Here is a 20,521-nt window from a genome sequence, read left to right as displayed (position 1 = left end):
CTGTTTGACAGATGTATGAAAAAGCCATTTTTCTCACTTAAGCTATTACTTGTTGAATCTCTGCGGAAAACGAATATAAATAGTAATATAACAGCAAAGAGTCAGCGGTTACAAAATCCCATCTGTGTGTGTGTGTGGGCAAAGAAGTGTGTATTTAGCATTCATACTAATCTATGCTTGTAATCTGTGACAGAGCTCCTTCTCCAAATTCACCCTGGACAGCGACTGTGATTGGCGGCGCAATCAGTAAAGGTGCCAGTATCACAGATGCTGCCTCTCAACTAATTGCACGAAGGCGCTGCAGTGCCGAAAGCGCAGGTGCTCGTTCTCTTTGTGAAGTCACTTTTGCTGTGGTTGGTTTTCCTTGCGTGACTTCTGAGCAAATATTTTCGGAGCTCTCCTTCGCGAGATTTTTGACAGCAATTTGAAATACAATGAGGATAAACGGGCAAACAAAGGGTGCATAATTAGGAAATGTGAAAACAAGGCAGTAATATAGCAAAATACTACTTTATTTATTTGCGAGGCACAGCGAGAGCCAGCTGCTCTCCAGAATGATGGTCCCCCCGTAGCTACAGCAGCCAAATTTGATTTAAATCACCAAAACAGCACTTCAATGCATTTTCACTCACACTTCAGCAGGTATTATCCAGTCTTAACCACCTCAGCTAATGATATTCATTACACTGACATGGTCAAAACATGATTATTGCACCGTGTCTTTGGTTAAAATTTCTGCAAGACGTTCACGTCAATTGCGATTCTGTTGCCTCCTCACCAAAAATCGCTTCGACATGGACGGGACACGACATGAAAAGGACAAAAGTGGGCGCTGCAGAAAATTAGACGAAGAGAATAAAGCTGGAATTGTACTGCTTAAGCCAAAAACATTTATTTAGAGCAGAGAAGCGGCTCTTCCCCCCCCCTCTACCCTACATCACTAAAATCCCAGAAGACAAGCTAGTGTACACATCTGGCTCTTGGCCACGTGCCCATGCCCGCACTTTCAACAGGCAGTCTGGGATTTGGTTCCTGCTCAGAGTCTTTGTGTATCCTCTGCCTGCTGCGAGCGCCAAGCCCCTGAGTCATGTTGGTGACGTCGGCTAGCTCGCGCCTCTCGGACAGGGCGGTCACCATGTGTTCCAGCTTGGAGCGGATGGTTGAGTAGTGGTACTGGCGCTCTTTGGTCAGCTTATGGAAGCAGTCCTTTAAAGTGGTGTCTGGAACTGCCTGGGTGGGCGAGATCTGCCCGGAGGACGCAAAGGAGGGTGACGTGTCCTGGTTTGGCCCCGAGCTCGTCGGTGCAATGGGGCCGAGACGTTGCGTGAGCTGGAGGTCAGTCTGGGTGTCGCTGTCTGCCACCGAGCGGCTGGTCTGAGTCGAGGCGTGGCAGGAGATGGCTCCGGAGGTCACTGCCTGCTCCTCCGCTTGCTGCTCTGCAGGGAAATGTCGAGTCGTGCTCCCGGCCAGGATCTCCTCCTGCTGCTCCATCCAGTCCCCTCTAACGGTGGAGGAGTCGGACAGCGGACTGGTTATGTGGTGATCTGGAGATGAGGGTTCAGGAGGAGGCTGCACCGTCAGAGTTTGAGGCTTACGGTTGGGCGTGCTGGTCAGACACACCGGCTCCACGGGCCTCTCTCTGGCCAGGTGAGAGGACGAGGAGTGTTTGATGAGGAGGTGCTCGTAGATGCCACTGTTGCGCACGCTGGGGGGTCCGCGAGTGTTTAGAGGAAGAGATTGTGCGTAGAGGATGCGGAACTCCTCGTCGAATTTCTCTGTTATCTGACCAGAAAGCTCAACCAGGTTGCTGCTGTTCAGTTTACCATCAGTCCAGTTGAACCTGAAAGAACCGGAACAACACGCATGACTGAAAGTAAGCAGCTACAGTTGCCCAAACCCAGCAGAAAAACAGAATCACTTTACATTCTGATAGATCTTTAGAAGCTACAGGCTGCATAATACCCAGTAAAGGCATCTGACATTAGATGGAGTGGTGAGCGGGCTCTAACCTGTAGGAGCCTGTAGCCACTCTGTTTCCATCAATCAGCATGAACCTCTCATGAACCTCCCCCGTAATCCTCGCTCCGGATCGCATGTAATAAGTCGTCCCAGTTATGGTTCGCACCCTCATTTGCTGTAGAAATTAAGGGCACGTTTTAATATGATGCCATCACATGTTCATGTTGCGCACACGGAGCCACACCCAGCTTAACCGACCACATACCTGAAGGTCATCAAGGCGAACGTTGGCATTTCTGCACATCTTGAGGAAAGCGGGAGCACATGATTGGTCCAGCAGAATGTAGACGGGGACTCTGCGGTGGGAGCATGCCTCCTGGAGATCCTTAAAGATATCCAGGTCTGTGAGGGAGTCAGTAACTATGGCAATCACCTGCAGTGGAAAATTACAGAGGTAATATAATAGAATTCCTTTTAGGGCTGCAGCCGTGCTCTTCCAGATGTAGCACACGATTGTGTTTTCATTATTATCAAATACAAGGCCTTATTCAAACAGAGCTGCGAATCTCTGTCAGACACACTCCCTGTAATGTGTGTGCTGATGAGCTTTCTATTGACTGTGGTCTGTTACCATGGCAATCGGCGGTAACGCTTGGTCAGCAAACAAATGACTTTTATACAGGAGATAAGTAGGTGCACTGTAGGGTTTGCCTCCCTTTTCCTGAGCTTTGTCTTGCACCAAGAATTCTCTCTTTCTTTCTTTCTTTTTTTTTTTTTGCGAGGAGGAATAGAATTTCACATGCTGCGGTGAAGGTTGCGTGTCGAGGATTAGACACGGATGTTTACATATCTTTGATTTATTGCCTCAAACTGGTGCTATCCACATGCTGCTTTGTCATGAGCACCCCGCCTTATTTGGATGACAGTGTGTGGATGCTTTTTTTTTTTTTTTTTTGTAAGTAAAACAGTTAAAATTCACAGAAATACAGGACAGGCTGTTCCTTCTGAGCTGTTGTGTTGTTACAGTCAGTGGCTCCTTTGTACAATAAAGACCGTGTGCACAGTGACGGTGTAACATTACAAAAGAACAAACGATCCCACAGTTACATTTGGATTAGGCTATTTTTCTAAGGTTTCAACTACTTGCCAACACATTATATATACACAGCACCACCTTTTTTTTTTTTTTTTTAGCTGTAAGCCAGAGAGGAAATCCAGCGTTTAAAGGTTTCTAATGAAAGTGAGAATGCAAATGTACACGGAGGGGGAACAAAGCAAGTTGAGGCACATCTGGTACGCAGGTTCTACTCAGGCCCGAGGTGCTGCTGAAGCCGCAGATTCCCTTCATACTGGAATGTCTCTTTTCAAAACCAGAGACTGGACTGACAGCTCCCATCAGGAGCATCGCAATAAATATTCATGCGCTGCTTTTAGGTTGTTTTTTTTGTTGTTGTTTTCTTTTAATCTGTGTGGTCAGTGATTTATTCTAATCAAGCCCGAACTTCTGAAATTCACAGTGATCAAAGAAATTCCACTGGGACAATGAGCTGTGTATTCAAAGAAGATTTAGAGTTTTGAGTTTTCCCTGCAGGAGCGTTTCAAAAAAAAAAGTGACTTCAAACACACACTGACTCATTTTGGGGGGGGGATGATAAAATGTCAAATATTTTTGCTGCCAAAACCAACCAACCAAAAGAATATTCCTGGTTTAAGACAGTTCCCTTCTGTTGTTGAATCACCTTTAAGTGGGGAAAGTTCCACAAGAGCTGTAGGACTGTCACACAGAAGTAATGCAACAATGTGAAGTAATGGTGGAATAAAACTGGAATACAAATAAATAAATGCAATGTGAAGAATTGATGTTAAAAAAATGGAAACACTACTGGAGCAGTGTTTGCAGGATGTTAGATTTAGAATAAGTTGGTAGATCATACATCAGATCATTATTGGAGGTGTTTTTCCTGTAAGTATACCTCTCTGGCATTCTTAATCATGCGCCTGGCAGCCTCCTTGCAGCTGTAGATGCACTCCCCGTAGCTGGGCTGGAAGTGCGCCACGGCCCGGGTCACTCCCCGGTAGGACCCCGCGGTGAAGGCGGGCCACCCCATCTCCAGCAGCGGCGGCTCCACGTCTGACACTTCGGGGAAATACGTTACGGAGGAGCAGTCCACGGAGCTGCTGAGCGACTGCTCCAGCGTCTGGTCCTCCCCGTGGATGGACGCGCAGCGCGGAGACACCGCGGCGCTCCTGATCCGCTGGATCTCATCGTCCGACAGAAAGTTAGAGATCCTCTCTCTCCTGAGGAAGTCCAGAAAGTTATCCAGCCCCCCGGACAGCAGCTCCTCCAGAGCTAGCCGGTGCCTCTCGTTGTACACTTCCTGCAGATTTAGCTCTCCGGCCCCTGGTGTGGGACACAGCCTCAGAGGTGAGTCCTCCAGGCACTGCGACAGGGACATGGCTGCGCTTTACTTCGCCTCTGACAGACTTGGCTGCACCGGAGCGGGCAGGTAACGTTTTAACCTGCAGGAGGAAAATTTGTATTTTGTTATTTCCCTCCGTTTTTGTCTGTCGTGGATCCGTATTGGCTGTTGGACGCTCGTCAAACCAGAATGGCGTCTCCGGGCTCGTCGAGCCGCGCTGTCAGTCTAATGTAAAGCCTGTCTCATTGGCTCGTTTGGAGGCAAACAAACTGCTCTTCGTCCCTCTGCTCTGCCCTGATCCGGTTACACCACAGAGCAAGGCAAAGCAGGAGCTCCCACTCTGACGCTTTTTCCTGATCTCCTGTGAGTGGATCCATACAATCTGAGCTGCTGCTTTCTGACACTTCAGGGTGAAAATACTCACATAGAAAACAGTGGTCTCCTTCTGCTCACTTGCCTCTCTGGTCAAAAAGGAGCAACACTTTTTTTTATGCCTCCAAGTGCTGTACACACACTGGCAGCTCATCAGTGGTGCTGTTGGTTTACAGAATAGTGTAGCGTAATTGTTGAGGTTCAGCTTTTTTAAAATGCTCTGAGGTGGCTTTCACACAAGTCAACTTAAAGCATTTAATTATTTATTTAAGGCACAGAAAAGTGCGGATTTACATGTTCATACCTGGAAAGGCTCAGTTAATAGTTTAGCACATGTCAGTTCTGAGGTCAAAGTACAAGGAAACACATTTTTGCACAAGGCCAGAAGGTTCTAGAACAGCGGGTCCCCAGTTCCCTCCACCACATACCCCACAACTACCCAGTAAATCACAAAGCATACAAATACTATACAAGTCTAGATTCTAACACTGCACCCAGTCATCAGAACTCAGCGTATGTTCTTGAATCTCCAGAACATGCACAGCTACACGTCTCCCTCCTGCAGAACGGAACCACGGGGTGGGTTTTTGCTTTGCTGTTGGGTGATTCATCTTCCTGATAGATAATCTTTGCTTTTCCTGACTGTACACTGCTACAGGCAACGTCTGAACCCAGTCAGGACAAACTGGGAGGGAAGAGCAAATCCATGTTCTGTAAATACTACAGGCATGTATTCACGCTACACCCTGCATTAGAACAGACATTGACATTACATTTAAATTACATTTAGCAGTGTGATCTTCAGTGTAGCCTCCAGCTACAGTCTCCCTACCTGTTACACACACAGAGCCTAATGTACACATATCTGAATCCGTTATATTACTACAAGAATTTCAAGTGGAAATATAGTGTGTCCATAACACTCAGTGGCATTAGAGTGACCTTATCACACATAATGCAAATTCTATATTCTTACTATATATAAGATTCATATTATATAGCTTTGACTTCTTTATGTGTTTTTTAAAAATATATATGATTCTACATGTTTGTAACCTATAGCTATTCTCTGTTTATCGTTTTTTTTCTATTAGACTTTTATTTTGAGCTTGCCTCAGGCTGTATTGGGCCTGTGCGCTTTCCTCTGTGCGCTTTTACGCACAGAAGGCCAACAAGGTCATGAGGGTCGCAGCCGCACAAACCTTACTTTACACAACGACGCACGACTAGCACCTGTAATCTGATTCAGAGAAAATGTCCTCATGTGTTTTTGTGTAAAAAGAAAAAAAAAAAGGACACCAACAACTAGGCTGCAGTTACGGTGCATGTGCGTAAATTGGTCTAGCACTATTACGCGTGTGCGTAAATGTCTATTTTGAGCCGGTAGGCTAATAGGCTTGTGCTTTAAATGACAATTCCCAACACGATTAATATTCATAGTAGCCCATCAAGAGATTTTTTTTTTTTTCTGAAGACGACAGCCATCTATTGGAAAAAGCATGTGACCTAATTAAAAGGACCTTTTGGGTGATGAAGCTCAGTGAAACTGCAAATCACTGAACTCCTGTCAAATTCCAAATTTACACAATACAGTCCATCTGTTCGGCCTGCTCCGCCATTGTAGCTATGTATAACCCGGTGCGTACCCTATAACGATATACCCAAATGTGCACCGGGCTCAGTATACGTACCCTCCTCCCCCTTCTACAAGCACACACACACACACACACACGCACACACACATCCCCATCTCCTCCCCGCCCCTCTCCAAAATTTTAGATGAAAGGGCTTTTGGATTTTGGATGACGCTCCGTATCACGTGTTCATAGGAAATACACTCGCTATAATTTTTTTGGAGCTGCCTCGTCCTGCACCGCCGACCATAGTTGTTTTGCCGTCTTCATACAGTGTAGCGGAGAGGTGGAAAGGTAATGTAATGTAATGTACCTTGCCGTGGTCACTGACGGGTTCACGCCAGTTCACCGGGTTCACTTGAGGAGAGCTCCCACCCCCTGCTCGCCTCCTCTTCTTCTCAAAGCGCAACGATCGGAGCTAATCCAATATTATTCATTTATATATTAATGTCGGATTCCATTTTTTCCCAGCGACTGCTGAGGTAAGGACACATCTACTCTTACAAAAACACGAATACGTCTCATTACGGACGAGGTGCGATCTCCAAAGTTGTTTACTGAAATTATGTCTCGCTATTGAATATTGAATTTTCATCTGGTGCTGTAGTGAAGGCAGTTTATATGAAGTCGCCAATGTATAAAATGGCGACAGTAGGTGGAGGAGGGGGGTGGAGGATTTTTTGGGAATATTCATAAGGTTATATAGAGTGCCAGATCGCCTTTGGCAAGTCGGCTCCGCGGCGGTGTGTTGCCCCACAGCCTTGTGAATGGAGCTAAACGGGTTAACTCGTCAGTTTGTTACAGTTACAACAACGTCTGGCTGCATTTGCGCTCCTTCTCGCGCTATACAATGTGGCGTATCTGCTTATTTTATTGCACAACGCGCTGTATTTCCCCCACTGTGCTGCGAGTGTGAGTGCTCTTAGTTGTGAAAGACTTCTGAACGCAGCGCTATAGCAGGCTTATCGACTGGTTTTATTGGTGGTGGTGTTGGTGAGGGGGGAAGAAGAAGAAGAAAAAAAAAGCCTCCGAGTTCATAGATGTTCAAACTGTACGCCAAGTATCAATTTACATCTATTGATCGCTCACTCTCTACAAATTTCCTTCTCTTGCCAGAGCAGAAACGTAGGCCTGTGTCTCTATGCATAGGACTCTTTTTCTTTCATTTCCTTCTCTTCCTCCTACCAACATGTGCTGCTGCCCAACACACACACACACACACACACACACACACACACACACACGTTTGTATGGCAACATTTGTGAGGACATATTCATTGACATAATACATTTCTCTAACCCCTTCGCCTAACCATCGCGTCCGACTGCCAAACCCCAACCCTTCGCTTCACCTAAATCTAATTCTAACCTTAACCCCTAAAAACCCCTCAAACAGCGCTCCGAGAGAGGCGTGAAAACAGTGAGCGCCAGGCCAAATTGTCCTCACTCCGATGGTGTTAAAACTCAAACTGGTTCTTATAAAGCCGTACGGGCAAGTTCCCACACACCGAAAATATATGGAGTAGAGAAAGCAGAGCTGCTCGTTTCAGGAGATATTTTGTGGATTATCAGTGAGGCGTTGTGTTAGAAAAATAGCAGTTCCTGTAAGTCACATTTTCTATCTGTACATAAATATTGACCCAGCTTTGAATGCCATGTGTCTCCCTCTGCCTTTAGGGGAGGGACCTCTGCACTGACTAATGTTGCCTCTGTGAATCATGTGTGGGTCCGGTGTCCATAACACAAGAGACAACCCCAAATTATTCGAGCAGACAGCTAGACAAGCATGATTCACCAGTAATTTTTGGAATGTATTTTTAATTATTTATCCATGTAAGCTGGTTACATATAATGTAGGTCATGGAAATGACTGCGCAACTCTTTTGCCGTTGAGGTTTTCCTGACAGTGTAGGTGTTTCTGTGGGGAGTGACTCCGAGTCCATGGACATTGCTGCACTCCCGTAGTTCATTTGGAGGCGTCTGTGATGACCGGCAAAAACAAAGGTAAATGAGCTCTTGCTGTGCGGCTCCGGCAGACTGGGTTCAGCTTGGCCCGGTGAGTTCACAGTGTGTGGAGGTTTTCACTCCAGCAGGACGCTTACACTGGGGGAATGTCAATTCCCTTTTGTGGATCCCTGGGAACGGTCTTCCATCTCCCTTCTCGGAACTGCTCTAATGAGGCCAGGCATATTGCCTTTCATCCCGCACTCCCTGCAATTAGGCACAGCTCATAGTTTTCGTTATGGCCACAGCGGAGTGTTTGTATACACAGACACAATGTAGTGGGCCAAGAGTGCCCACTCCCCTCTGAAAAACAGCATCTCTGCACATGCCGCCCCCCCACCCCCGCCCCGTATACCTGCAATACTGTACTTTTCAGGATTTGGTGCTCTGATTTCTAGCTGCAGTCACTGTGGATGTTATGTTTGTGTGTGCCTCCCACAGCTCAAAATGAATCCCGTGCCAGAGAATACCAAGGAAGGTCATATGGTCATGATTTGCAGATTTAGCAGACATGGAGTGTATAACATTCCTTGAGTTCAGAGAAGAAAATCAACTATCTAATGCCAACCAGATCTATTTTGCAGCCGTTTTTATACAAACAAGCATTCATGATAGCGGCATACCTCATGATCCTCACAGAAAAGTCTCCGAAACACAATGCTGACTCGTATTTTTCCCTCCAGAAAGGACGGCGTTCTATACAGGTTCACTTTTATTTGGGTCTTTCATCCTTTTTGGTATTGCTTTTGTCATCGGACCAATGCCGAATCGAAGCCCAGACCGCTCAAAAGCCCCACTAAAACAGCATGTTTGCACAGTTCCAACCAAAAGAAACGTCCATGCAGTGATGGGGGGAAAAAACCTTGGGGCTAGTGGGGGGAAAGAGCCCCTGCCACTTTCTCTGTCCCATGCAAGAAAGGTTTGGTCAGCAGGAGCTGGCATTTGCCAGGCTTTGGCAGTTAGAAGAGGCTGTGATGTCAGCCATTTTAGGACGGACAGTACAATGTGCGGTATGCCGCCATCTTTCTTCCTTTTCTTCTTAAGTTGCCAAATGAATGCCTGTAGTCTTGGCTACAGAACTGAAGAAGTTATTCATCAAAAGTGATGTAAAAGGATGCATGACTCAGATTTTTTTTTCTCTGCGCACCATGGTTTATTTGTCTGTCATTCATCTGGGCCACAGATAGAAGGGTTGGGAGAACAATGTGAGATTTCAACAGTGAGCGCTCATATTAACACAAAACAGGGCCATCCAACAAAGATGCTCAGACGGGCAGAGTGCAGTAGGTATGTACTGCACCGCCTCAGTCTGCAGGCCTCGGCACTCATTTAGCAAGACAATAACACTGACAGCAGGTCATTTGTAGCCCGTTCAGCTGCGATATTTCTTTCATCAGTCCTTGTCATACGCAGGAGAACAGCGCAGCAGAGATTTTTGTGTCTACACACACACCCCGATTGAGGAAGAAAAGGGCGAAGTCGTTGTCGCAAGACCTCACCCAAAGTTATCTGAAAGAGACTTAAACCATGAATGGACTTTTCAAAGATGGCTGGCAGGGCAATGTGGATTAAGTTTGTCCTGCACCGGATGCAGTCCCAGGAATTCAGTGTGGATGTGTGCGTCTTGAGGTTGGTGGGTGTGGGCGAGTGACTCTGCTGTGTGTGTGTGTGTGTGTGTGTGTGTGTGGCGTGGTGGGCAAGGGGAAGAGAGGGGTTGCCATGGCGATGTTAACACATGAGTGGCACCACCGACCGGTCTCCCAGTGGACGAGGCTGCAGTCATGGAGGTAAAGGGGGGGAGAGCGAGTGTGCGAGGCGTAGGAGAAGGACGCGGACGAGCTGGCTGACAACACCTGCGTCTCAGACATTCAGACACTAATACGCGTACAAACACACCCATGTAAAGGAAAGAAGAAAAAAAAAAAAACAGGAGCCCACAATGGAGACCACAGACTGAAACCCCTGCACATATATCTTCAGCCTGGACAGGCGGGCGAAGACGCTGAGCGCCGTATTAGCGCCGTGCTAATGACCCTGATGACTCTGAATTGTTTTTCAGCACACGTAACACTGTAGCTCGACTCTTATTCATGCCGGCAAGCGTACAGTGGCATTCACACGCAAATATGTTCCCCCCCCCCCCAAACTGAAAGCTGTCCACCCTTACTGTCAGGAAGCACCTCACATTGGTCCACACCGGCAGCGTGATGGACACAGGAGACACTCAGACACGCAGGAAACAAAACAATCGCAATTCGACAGTCAGCCGTCTAAAGGCTCCCAGCACTGGATCACGTTTCCCTTATAAATGAGGCGCCATTGTTCCCAATCTCTTCTCTGTGCAAGACAGTAATTGCTCTCTGTCTCTGGCTTATATTTGGGTGTCCAGCTGATCCACTCACATGACGTTAATCTATTTAATGGACATTTGGCAGAAAATCTTCCCACTAAACAGATTTTTTGATCGTTCAGATGTATCTGTCAGGAGTTCCCCCCTCTCTGAACCCAACCCTCAGCGGACTGCAGGTCATTTTTTTATTTTTTTTTGGGTGGTTGGTTGAGGGGGGGAACTGATTTTTAAAGCAGACTCTCAAGACAGCGGCGGATCACTGTCACAGCAAATTACACACAAAACAAATGTTGTCATAAGTGAGAGAATTTATGCTTTTTTATTTTTTTTCTCCACCCCCCCTCCTCCCTCTTAGCTCTTCTGCGACTGTCACACCGAGAGACTCCTTGCCAGTTATTCAGTTCAAAGAGAAAGATTTTCAGAACGGTGCAGGTGCTAAATGTTGTGGAGGTGAGGAGGGAGTGTGTGAGGAGCGCGTGTGGAGATGTGTGCCTACGAGGTGTCAGCGGGGAGGAATATTGAAACAGCACAGCCTGTCATCATCATCAGTCATCCTCTCACTTCACTCCCAAATGTCTGAGTTTTGTCTTCCTTTGTCCTTCTTCCTCCTCCAGCCTTCACATTCTCATTCATGTGACAGGCGGCACAACGAAAACACCAATCTCTTGTTTGTTAATGTCAACTGTAGGTGACCCGACGATCTGGGAGTGTCTGAATCAGTGGACTGTTTTGAATTAAATTTTAATGTCTAGCAACCACTTTGCAGCCTCGCCTCCCTTTTCCGCTGGTAGCAGCTCGCTGTAGATTGGGCATGTTTTTCGTGTTGTAATATTGTAATTACTGCAGCAGTTTATGAGGTGATGAAAGGGAATACATGCTGCTTTCTTTCAACTGGTTTGCCGAAATGGGAGCAGCGCACTCAGCTGTTTGCCATTTAAAAGTATAGAGGATATAATTAAATATTAATGAGATGTAAATATAATATTGTTATGGAAATGACAGCGTAGGAGCGCATAAGGGAGGCCCTCCTGTAAATCGTACGGCTGCTATTAAATCAGGCGGAACGTATAAACCCCCCATCAGAATTTAAACCTAGCCTAATCCCATTTGTTTTGAAACGCTTATTTTCGAAAACTTGAATGGTTCAAACGTGGTTTTAGTCCAGCGAACAAGGCCTCTCTCGTGGGTGTTCAGAAAAGCAAGTCTGAGAGAGCTCTGCCACTTTCCCTCACTTCAGATACAACTCCCCTGGTCCGCTGAGATGAAAAGAGTTTCCTCCCCCTGCGCCACAGAGCCAGTGCCAGTGCGAGGACATACGACACACCGGGGACAGTGATCGTCTGAGCGTTGTCTACCTCGCCGCTGAAACACAAGGCCGGGCTTTTCAGAGGGAACCATTCAATGGCTCCCTGTCTGGGAAGCCCTTGTCTTGTGTCTGATCGCACGTCTCGCTCGCCAGATAAAGCAGCCCATTCTTTTGATAGGTGACCTGATTCTTTATGTAACCTTTCTCAACTTTTGCCTCGTCTTAGGTTTTCTCATGCAGGAAGTGTTTTTTTTTTTTTTTCTGTTTCGGGGAGGGGAGGCTTCTGTGCTAGGCCGGCGTCTTGTCTCGTCACAGACCGCCGTCCCCCTGCGGGGGCCGCCACGCCGGCCACAGCCCACAGCCGTGACCAAACTACCTCCTCCGTCGGTTTATTTTCTGAAACATATAGCTGTCGGACAAACAAAAACAATCAACTCTGATCTGCCAGCACTGATTTTTCCCAAACTTCTATAGCGTGGTGACATCTCTCACACAGATGTTTGGGATGTGCTTGACTACATCCCTCTGTTGCGTGAAAGCTGACTTCTAAATCCCTCATTCAGTGGAACAAACTCAATGAACGCCGTGTCCTCACCAGGGGTTAATCGAGTGTGCCGTCAGAGGATATCATGACCTCTCTGGCGGCAAAACATACAGCACATGCCCGCGTCTGGATGCAGTGAACCGGGATTACTGCATAAGATGCTGGTGACCTAGTTTTTTTTTTGTTGTTTGTTTGTTTTGTTTTGTTTTAGTTTTTTTTTTTTTAATATTCTGTCAGAAAGCAGCAGCCGTCGGTAGAAATGAAAAAGAGGTAGTTAGAAGGAGGACGTCACAGCCTGTCTGGGATCAGTGTGTACTGTTGAGCAGTCATTTGAGGGTTTTAATTCTGGAACAGGTTCATCTTTTATTTACCATCCAGCCGGCCACGGTGAACGCGCGCGCGGATGCAGTGAAATGAAAGTCTGTGAAAGTGCTTTTGACTGTGTACAAACACGGTGCGACACAAAAATCTGCTCAAAGTATGTGAAATGATTTTCTTTGTAACCAGCAAGCTGCAGTGCAAGGTGTTGAGGTATGCTGGGTTTGGACAGAAAGCAGATTTTTGGGCGGTGCGGTTCTTGAGTTTTTGTTTTTCTCCCAGAGTAATGAGCTTGCAGGAGACGGTAAAGCCTGAGTGATATGGATAGATGATGATAGGATGAGACCAGTTTTTCAGCAGCATGTCACACATCAACACCTCTCCGGCGTCGGATATGAAGATGAGAGTGTATACAGACACTGTGTGTGTGTGTGTGTGTGTCAAAAGTTCACGCAGAGGGCAGAGGCTGCAGAGCTGCGTCTCTACTTTGATATTTTCTCTCATTTATCTCGCATGCTTTGTACTTAACGGTGTCAAAATGACTGCTATATCCAGCCCGCACCACTGATGAAACACTGACGTATCCATTGTCTTGTCCGACACATGCTGTTGAATATTTGTGACGGAACAGAGGAATGTTTTTACAATAACGCAGAGGAGCAATGTTGAAGACTGCATTGACAATCCATATCCATCCTTATGACCGGAGCATTACAGGAAGGGAAGGTCTGTGGAAGTGGTTTGCTAATGGGTCCGTGCACGCGGTGATGTGTGTATTGTGTTTGTATTGTGTGCGTGCGTCGCCACGCTGCCGGCTGAACAACAAATGTAGGGTGAGACCGATCGAGCCGGCAGCTTGTAACGTGGCTCCAGATGTATTTGTAGTAACCTTAGGAAAATATTCCAAGTGCTCAACTGTGCTGCTGTTGGCTGGCTGCTGCGACACACACACACACATCAGACACGCTAGTCACCTTTTTTCCATCTTGACACTACATTATGCCTCTAAGGTACATTGCAAGATGCAGTGTAAAACATATGGCTCATCTCCAAGTGTGGCAGTGAAATGCTCACAGCTAAAGTCATTTAACCTTCACATGTCTCCTTTACAATTTCAAAGCAAAGGACGACCGCGTGCATGTGACAAATGTGGAACATAGGAAATAAAATTAAAAAAATCCCCCTTCATTTAAAATAATCATATTTATACTTACACAATGCAAACTGGCAGATACAAGCCTGTGTGCATATTTTGCATATTTGCGATGGCTGAGACAATGTGAAACTGTTGCTAAGGTTAGACACATTCGACACTATCAATTTGTAGTGAAGTGCATCCCACTCAATAGGTGCAAAATCCCCAGGGTGGTCTGTGGACGATATTTATTCACTGAGATTAACCCTTCCCTGGCAAATCCAGCTCATCATATTCATGTACATGATATTAGCTTCGGTATTTAGTGCCGAGCTGCATTTTTTTACGACATGTTTTGTTAATATCATAAAGCTCCGCTGAAGATAATTCTGAGGTCACATAGCATCAGTAACTAAAGGAGCCAATCCTATGGCAGCAGGGGGAGAAAAAAAAAGAAAAAAACAACAAATATCAGTGAGATTAGACTGTCATTTCTGGCTTTGTCGATTGTTACGGCCTTTTTTCTGAATTCATAAAAAGTGACAGCTAGACAGAAGTCTGTAAATCCAAGTAAATAACCAGAACACACTGACAGGCTGCATTGTTCGAAGGAGTGTGTGTGTGTGTGTGTGTGCGCAAGTTGAGCGCTAAATTATTTTTATCATTACAAAGCCTTTTCCTATTTAGATTCCCTTGATATACTTAATAGTAAACATTTTTCTCGGTATTTCGGAAATCAGCCCGATTGTAATTTTAAAATGTGACTAAATTATCTTGTGCACCAACTCTGATGCCGTTTTTTATTTTTTATTTTTTTTTGCACAATGTCAAGTGAGCGAGATTCGCGCTGCCTCTTTCTGTACTGTCATTTAATGTGACCTTCCCTTTTGATTATGAGCATAATGCGAGATAGCATTTTTAAAGAAAGCCCGTCTCTTTTTACTTTGGTGCTGTAATTGTTGATAAATACTACCTACACTAATCACACTGTATTTCCACCTACACGTATTACCCTGCGTGGAGCTACCAGCTTCCTCTGCATCCAGCTCACTGTAATATGTCATGTATAAATATTTCAGGCTACAAATCTACTTTTCATGTTTGTCAGGTTTTTATTTCTCATTTGCATCGTGTTCACAGCGAATGATCAAATTCCCCGTTCTCACATTACACTCCTCTGTTTCCTATCTTCTCGCTGTGCCTGACTGCCATTTCTTTTTCTGTAACTGCTATATTAAAGACGGGCTGAAAGAGTCACATGTCTCTCTCTCTTTTGTCCTCTTTCCTCGCAGGTTCCCGGGGAGCTGTTAAACTTGTCCATGTGACAGCAGTCCTAAAGTGGCAGAAGGCATGAAGCAACACTGTGATATTATAGTGGCTGGTCCATGACACTAAACTCCATTCAACCCTCTCCACTATCCACCCGCCCTCTGTTCTCATCACACCGGACAACCAATCACTCACTCTCCCATTTACACAAAGCTGCACTATGGCCAGCAAGAGGAAATCCACTGTACCCTGCATGATACCATCCAAATCCAAACATGTGCGTGAGGAAATCATACTGGGCTCGCTACCAGAACTCCTACCAACAATCCCAGAAGATAGCATACTCAGCATCTCTGGAGAGGAGTCTGGCCATTTCTCTCACAGCTCCTCCAAATCTGAAAGTGGCAGCGAGATGCAGAAAGGAGGCACGTACAGCTGTCTGACTTGCTGTTTCGAGTCCAGAGATCTCAACTACTTTTTGGATCACATGCACAACTGCCACTTAGACTTCAGGGCCCAGCCCACCTTCTACTGCCTGAACTGTGGGGTGTCTGTCGTCCGCTTCGAGGCTCTCGCACTGCATAACGCCAAGGCCCACCCGAAGATAATGGAGGGCTTGGCTACTGCCTCTCTAGCCGTCAACAAGAGGGATGGAGTAACAACTGTGGAGCAAAGCCTCTTCACGGACAGCAGAGAAGACTCCAGGGAATCTGGGATCTCCCTCACCAAAACACCGATCGCAAAGATGATGAAAGCCAAGGGGGAGCACAAAAAGATTGTGGTTTCTCACACCGTGGAGGTACGTAAGATAGACACTGGAAAGGATATAGACCCCAGCATGCTGACAAATGTGCCTGAACTCCAAAACGGGGCTCTCAGTGTTTCTGCTGCCCCAGCTATGCCGAGGACCACTGTCACTCATGTGATTACGACGACAGTGTCCAACCAAGTCTTTCACCAGCACACTCCCTCCCTTTACTCCCCCCCTTCCTCCGATTCCAATAAAGACCTTCCAAAGGTGATGATCCCCCTCAGCAGCATCCCCACCTACGATGCCGCCATGGACACCAGCAGCTTTCTCAAGACATCCTTTGGCAAGTTCCCCTACCCGACCAAAGCCGAGCTCTGCTACCTAACGGTGGTGTCAGAGTTCCCCGAAGAGCAGATTAAACTGTGGTTTACTGCCCAAAGGCTCAAGCAGGGCATCAGCTGGTCTCCTGAAGAGATCGAAGAGGCCAGAAGGAAAATGTTCAACACCGTGTTCCAAGGCGGAGCACCCCAAAAGCAACCAACTACACCACGGCATGTCAATCACTTTGTAACCCACCACACTGTCACTGCCCATCCAGGCTCAAAAGGACCAAACTTTCACATGGCCAAAGTTCCATACGGCAGTATAAAGTCCAGGCCTCTCGGAGTCATAGCCACACAGGCCAACATGTCAACCAACCCTCATGTCACCAGGGTCTCGTATTCGACTCCAATCGTCCCCCCAAAGTTTCCATCTGTAGTCAGAACAACACAGGTACTGACCAAGAATACTGAACCCACTGTGGAGCCAGACAAGAGCAATGGCCTGGACATGGCTGGAAGCAGCGGTTGTGTCAGTAGCACCAGCAGCAGTCATAGCAGCAGTAGCAGCAGCAGTTGCAGTAGTAGCAGCAGCATCAGCAGCTATTCCAGCAGCAGTAATGGTGTTGAGACTGTCACCAGGAAGTCGGTGCACAGCAGCAGCCCAACCAACAGCATCAACAGCATTGCTGCATGCTCTACCAACATTAGCAATAATGATGAGCACTGTGTTACTGACACCAACGACAAACCAAATGTCGAAAGCAACAGTTCACCAATCGGATTGGAAGGTTCCAACAGTACCAACAGTCAAGTCATCATCGACAACACCAGCAAATCCAACATCACCTGTAACAATCACAACAGCAGCATCATCAGTGCACAAGAGCCGGCCCACACCGCGAAGCCCGACAATGAACACAACAGTTACGTTCACAAGACCAATGACAGCAGTATTAGCAGTGAATACCCCAGTACTACCTGTAATGACAGTGTCCCTAACCTGAATCATGCCAGCAAATCCCCAACTGAAAGCACCAGCACCACTGTCATTACAAAAAGCGGCTCATCCATTTTAGATGAGGGTAAATGCAACAAAGACTTTCCCATAAAAGGCATGTCAATCCTACAGCAGCTCATTAAGGAGGAGGACCCGTTTGCCGGGGACAGAAGCTGCCCAGAGCTCAGAGTTGACCCTATCAAGATCAACTTCAAGAGGCTGAAGATGAATGAAGCAGAGACTACATCTGAGATTGTACATCACGAACACAGGTCTGAGATTGCCGAGGTGTCGGCTTGTCAGCCGTCTTTCTCACCCCCGTGGGGCAACAAGACCCCGCAGCAGCTGCACATCCTCCGGCAGGTTTTCTCCAACACCCGCTGGCCCAGCAGTCAGCAGTACGAGGACTTGAGCGTCCAGACAGGCCTTCCTAAATCAGAGGTGGTGCGCTGGTTCAGCGACAGCCGGTACAGCCACAAGAACGGGCAGCTGAAGTGGTTGGAAACCTACCAGCGACCACCCGCAGAGTCAGAGGATGCGAGGGGCCCCGGAGACGCAGGGGCCGAGTCACCGAAGGAGCCTCCAGTGACCCAAAAGAAACTTGTTGAGCAAGACATGAACAAGCACCTTGAAGGAGAAGCAGGACTGAACTCAGGGCAGCGGGTTGTGTGGCAGGATTCATACTCACCGCTGCTGGGTCTGATGGGATCCGAGGGGAGCAACGAGCAAGGCCAAGCTGAGGAGTCAGCGCAGCCGGGAGACCTGCAGGATCCCTGGTCAGAGAGAGCAGAGGACCACCAGCAGCCAGTGGCCAGTCAGTCACTCATTGAACAACAGACTGATGCCAGTCAGGCAAGGTACTTGAATCATAACAATCCATTTACAAACTACTGAAGTCAGATAGACTTTTCTTTCACGGTGCCTTGTGATATTTTACCAGCTTAGTGCTATTTATCAGTCAAGAAAGTGAAAACAATGTAAGACAGATGGAATGATGAAAGCATGACAGCTTGTTGTTTGTAGCGGCTGCTGCGTGATGTACAGTAGAAAGGAAGCAGGAGAAGTGTGTACAGGTACTCATGCTGAGTAGCTTATTCAGGCAATCAAAGGTCTGTGTTTAAGAAGCTATTTTTAGATAAGTAGGAGTCCCGGTTGCTGAATTATAGATTGAGAGCGCATGCTAATATATGTGAATAAATCATGACAATTGTCTTTGGTGAGATGGATTTCCGAGAGGCAAGTTAACCCGTACACGGGCCCCTTTTTATTACCAAAAAAAAAAAAAAACGGACCTTGCTTGCAATACAACAGTTAAATGCAGTACAACTGGAACTTTCCAATGGCGTCCTCACAAATTTGTGCATGTTGTGTTTGCCTGTTTGTGTGCGTGTGTCGCTGATAGGGATCGCCTGAGGATGGAGCTGCTGGAGGTGTGACGAAGCAGGCCCCAGTCTCACCAGAGGAACATGATGTTTAAAGGCTGGCTTGCTCCCCTTGCCGTAGTCTGAAAATACAGAAAAAAAAGAAAAAAAAAAAAAAAAAAAGAGTGTTCATAATGACAGCAGATGTGATTGTAGCTGGACCGTTGGACTCTGACTGTAACTGTGAATACCCCCCACCCCTCCTCCTCCTCCTCCTCCTCCTCCTCCTCCGCCGCCTCCTCCTCTTCTTCCATCTGCCATCACTTCCTGCCATCGTCAAAAGAAAAGAACTTCTCACCTTTGAGTCCTGTGATGTTTAAGCCTTTCATGCTTCTTTGTGGTTGTGTGGGGAGGGTGCACAATGAGGTCAGTACGAGGGATCAAAGAAAAGAAAGAGAAAAGACGCACACTGACTGGAAAACTGACTTGAATGAGCGAAGATAGGGTAGGATATGGGCCGAGAGATATTGTTTTTGGGTCAGAGGGAGAAATATATATATATGATTGAAACTGCACTATAAAAGAGGGTTTGTACTGACTGGGACAAACAAAAAGATGTGTCAAGGAAATGTTATTGTTGGCTTTGTGATATTTTTTACTTTTTTAGCAACCAGTACTTCAGCACTGCCTTGAATTTTACTTTTTCCGTTATTCGGTTTTTTCAATTCTACTTACTCTTCTATAGTCACTGTAAGTCCAGATGCAATCAAACATGTTTTTATTTAGATCTGTATAAATGTTGGTGATCACTTTGCAGTTCAGCTACACGCAAGAGACTATATACAATGCACTAATGAAGACAGCAATGCTAAAAAAAAAAAATCACACTGCTCCACAGTTAAAGGTATTGACAGCTCTGTCAAGATCAATACACTACACTGCCCTGCAAACTGAACAGAGAGAAGCCTGTCACGCTAACGTTGCCTTACTCAGCTCTGTCCATGTGTTTATATGACCTGTCTGTCCATCACCTTGCTTTCCAGCTACCGTGCTGTCCAGAAAAAAAAAAGACGAAAAAAAAAAAAAGGAAAGACAAAAAAAACAAAAAACACGCCAGTGCATTGATGGTCACTGTTGGTCTATATCTGTGAAAAAAAAAAAAATCTTGTGCTGCTTTCTGTACACTTGGAGATGTTTAACTTTAAGCTGTAATTGTATGAAATATTGTTACTGGCAAAATGTTGATAAAAGCAAAATTATCAATTTGATCCCTAGACACTGACAGAGTGAGATATTGTGCTAGCTAGAGAGCCAAATGAGGAGATCTTTGCTCTCCTCTGAATTTTCTTGTGTTTATATAAACATACAGTCACTACATGAATCCTACTAAGCTGCATCTTTGTTAAGCTGCTAATAGCTAAGAACGGTGCTATACCATCCAAAGTGAAATTGGAGGTTGATCTCCTACCAGCAGTGTATGCACTTGTGTCGAATGTTACAAATTTATTTTGGTTTGAGATAAATGGAATCTGGACTTACGGTGTTATGATCACTTAAAAACTTTTATGAAATAGTCTGATCATAAAGCACTGTTGTATCATCCTTTCTACACTTCTGAATCTTTACAGAATAAACTGAATACTCACCAAGCAGTCAAATCTCATTATTTGTTCTGCACCTCACACGAGGATTGAATGTGAATTCTACCAGTCAAATTATTCAGTGTGATGAATGTGTAAGCAGCATGCAAAACAATGCCGGCAACTGGAGGAAAGCAC

General features: G+C 46.2%; 2 protein-coding genes across 3 annotated transcripts; one reads left to right on the top strand and one right to left on the bottom strand.

Moving 5' to 3' along the window:
* Positions 1-491: 491 nt before the first annotated feature.
* Positions 492-4,522, bottom strand: fam83d (family with sequence similarity 83 member D). Its single transcript, XM_008293459.1, has 4 exons — positions 3,933-4,522; positions 2,225-2,392; positions 2,010-2,134; positions 492-1,840 (listed from the first exon to the last, which is right to left on the bottom strand). Exons 1-4 carry the CDS (start codon positions 4,413-4,415, stop codon positions 961-963), a joined length of 1,656 nt encoding a protein of 551 aa, XP_008291681.1. The 5' UTR covers positions 4,416-4,522; the 3' UTR covers positions 492-960.
* Positions 4,523-6,542: 2,020 nt separating this feature from the next.
* On the top strand, positions 6,543-20,395 carry zhx3a (zinc fingers and homeoboxes 3a). Of its 2 annotated transcripts, none has more exons than XM_008293458.1 (3): positions 6,543-6,679; positions 15,335-18,239; positions 18,785-20,395. In XM_008293458.1, the coding sequence occupies exons 2-3, from the start codon at positions 15,532-15,534 to the stop codon at positions 18,816-18,818; spliced, it is 2,742 nt and encodes a 913-aa protein (XP_008291680.1). In that variant the 5' UTR covers positions 6,543-6,679; positions 15,335-15,531; the 3' UTR covers positions 18,819-20,395. The 2 variants fall into 2 exon arrangements, with proteins under 2 accessions (XP_008291680.1, XP_008291679.1); XM_008293457.1 differs by having other exon boundaries at positions 6,543-6,867.
* Positions 20,396-20,521: the final 126 nt, after the last annotated feature.

This window comes from Stegastes partitus, unplaced genomic scaffold (genome assembly GCF_000690725.1).
Source record: "Stegastes partitus isolate 25-593 unplaced genomic scaffold, Stegastes_partitus-1.0.2 Scaffold888, whole genome shotgun sequence".
In the NCBI taxonomy this organism is placed as follows: domain Eukaryota; kingdom Metazoa; phylum Chordata; class Actinopteri; family Pomacentridae; genus Stegastes; species Stegastes partitus.
This window is presented reverse-complemented; position numbering and strand designations above follow the sequence as displayed.

What these genes read in the sequence shown, in the direction of transcription:
- zhx3a (XM_008293458.1), top strand. Translation starts at nt 15,532, where the DNA reads ATGGCCAGCAAGAGGAAATCCACTGTACCCTGCATGATACCATCCAAA. An exon ending in ACTGATGCCAGTCAGGCAAG is followed by an intron (nt 18,240 to 18,784) that starts GTACTTGAATCA and finishes TGTCGCTGATAG; the next exon opens with GGATCGCCTGAGGATGGAGC.
- fam83d (XM_008293459.1), bottom strand. Translation starts at nt 4,415, where the DNA reads ATGTCCCTGTCGCAGTGCCTGGAGGACTCACCTCTGAGGCTGTGTCCC. An exon ending in TTCGCCTTGATGACCTTCAG is followed by an intron (nt 2,135 to 2,224) that starts GTATGTGGTCGG and finishes TAATTTCTACAG; the next exon opens with CAAATGAGGGTGCGAACCAT. An exon ending in GTGGCTACAGGCTCCTACAG is followed by an intron (nt 1,841 to 2,009) that starts GTTAGAGCCCGC and finishes CGGTTCTTTCAG; the next exon opens with GTTCAACTGGACTGATGGTA.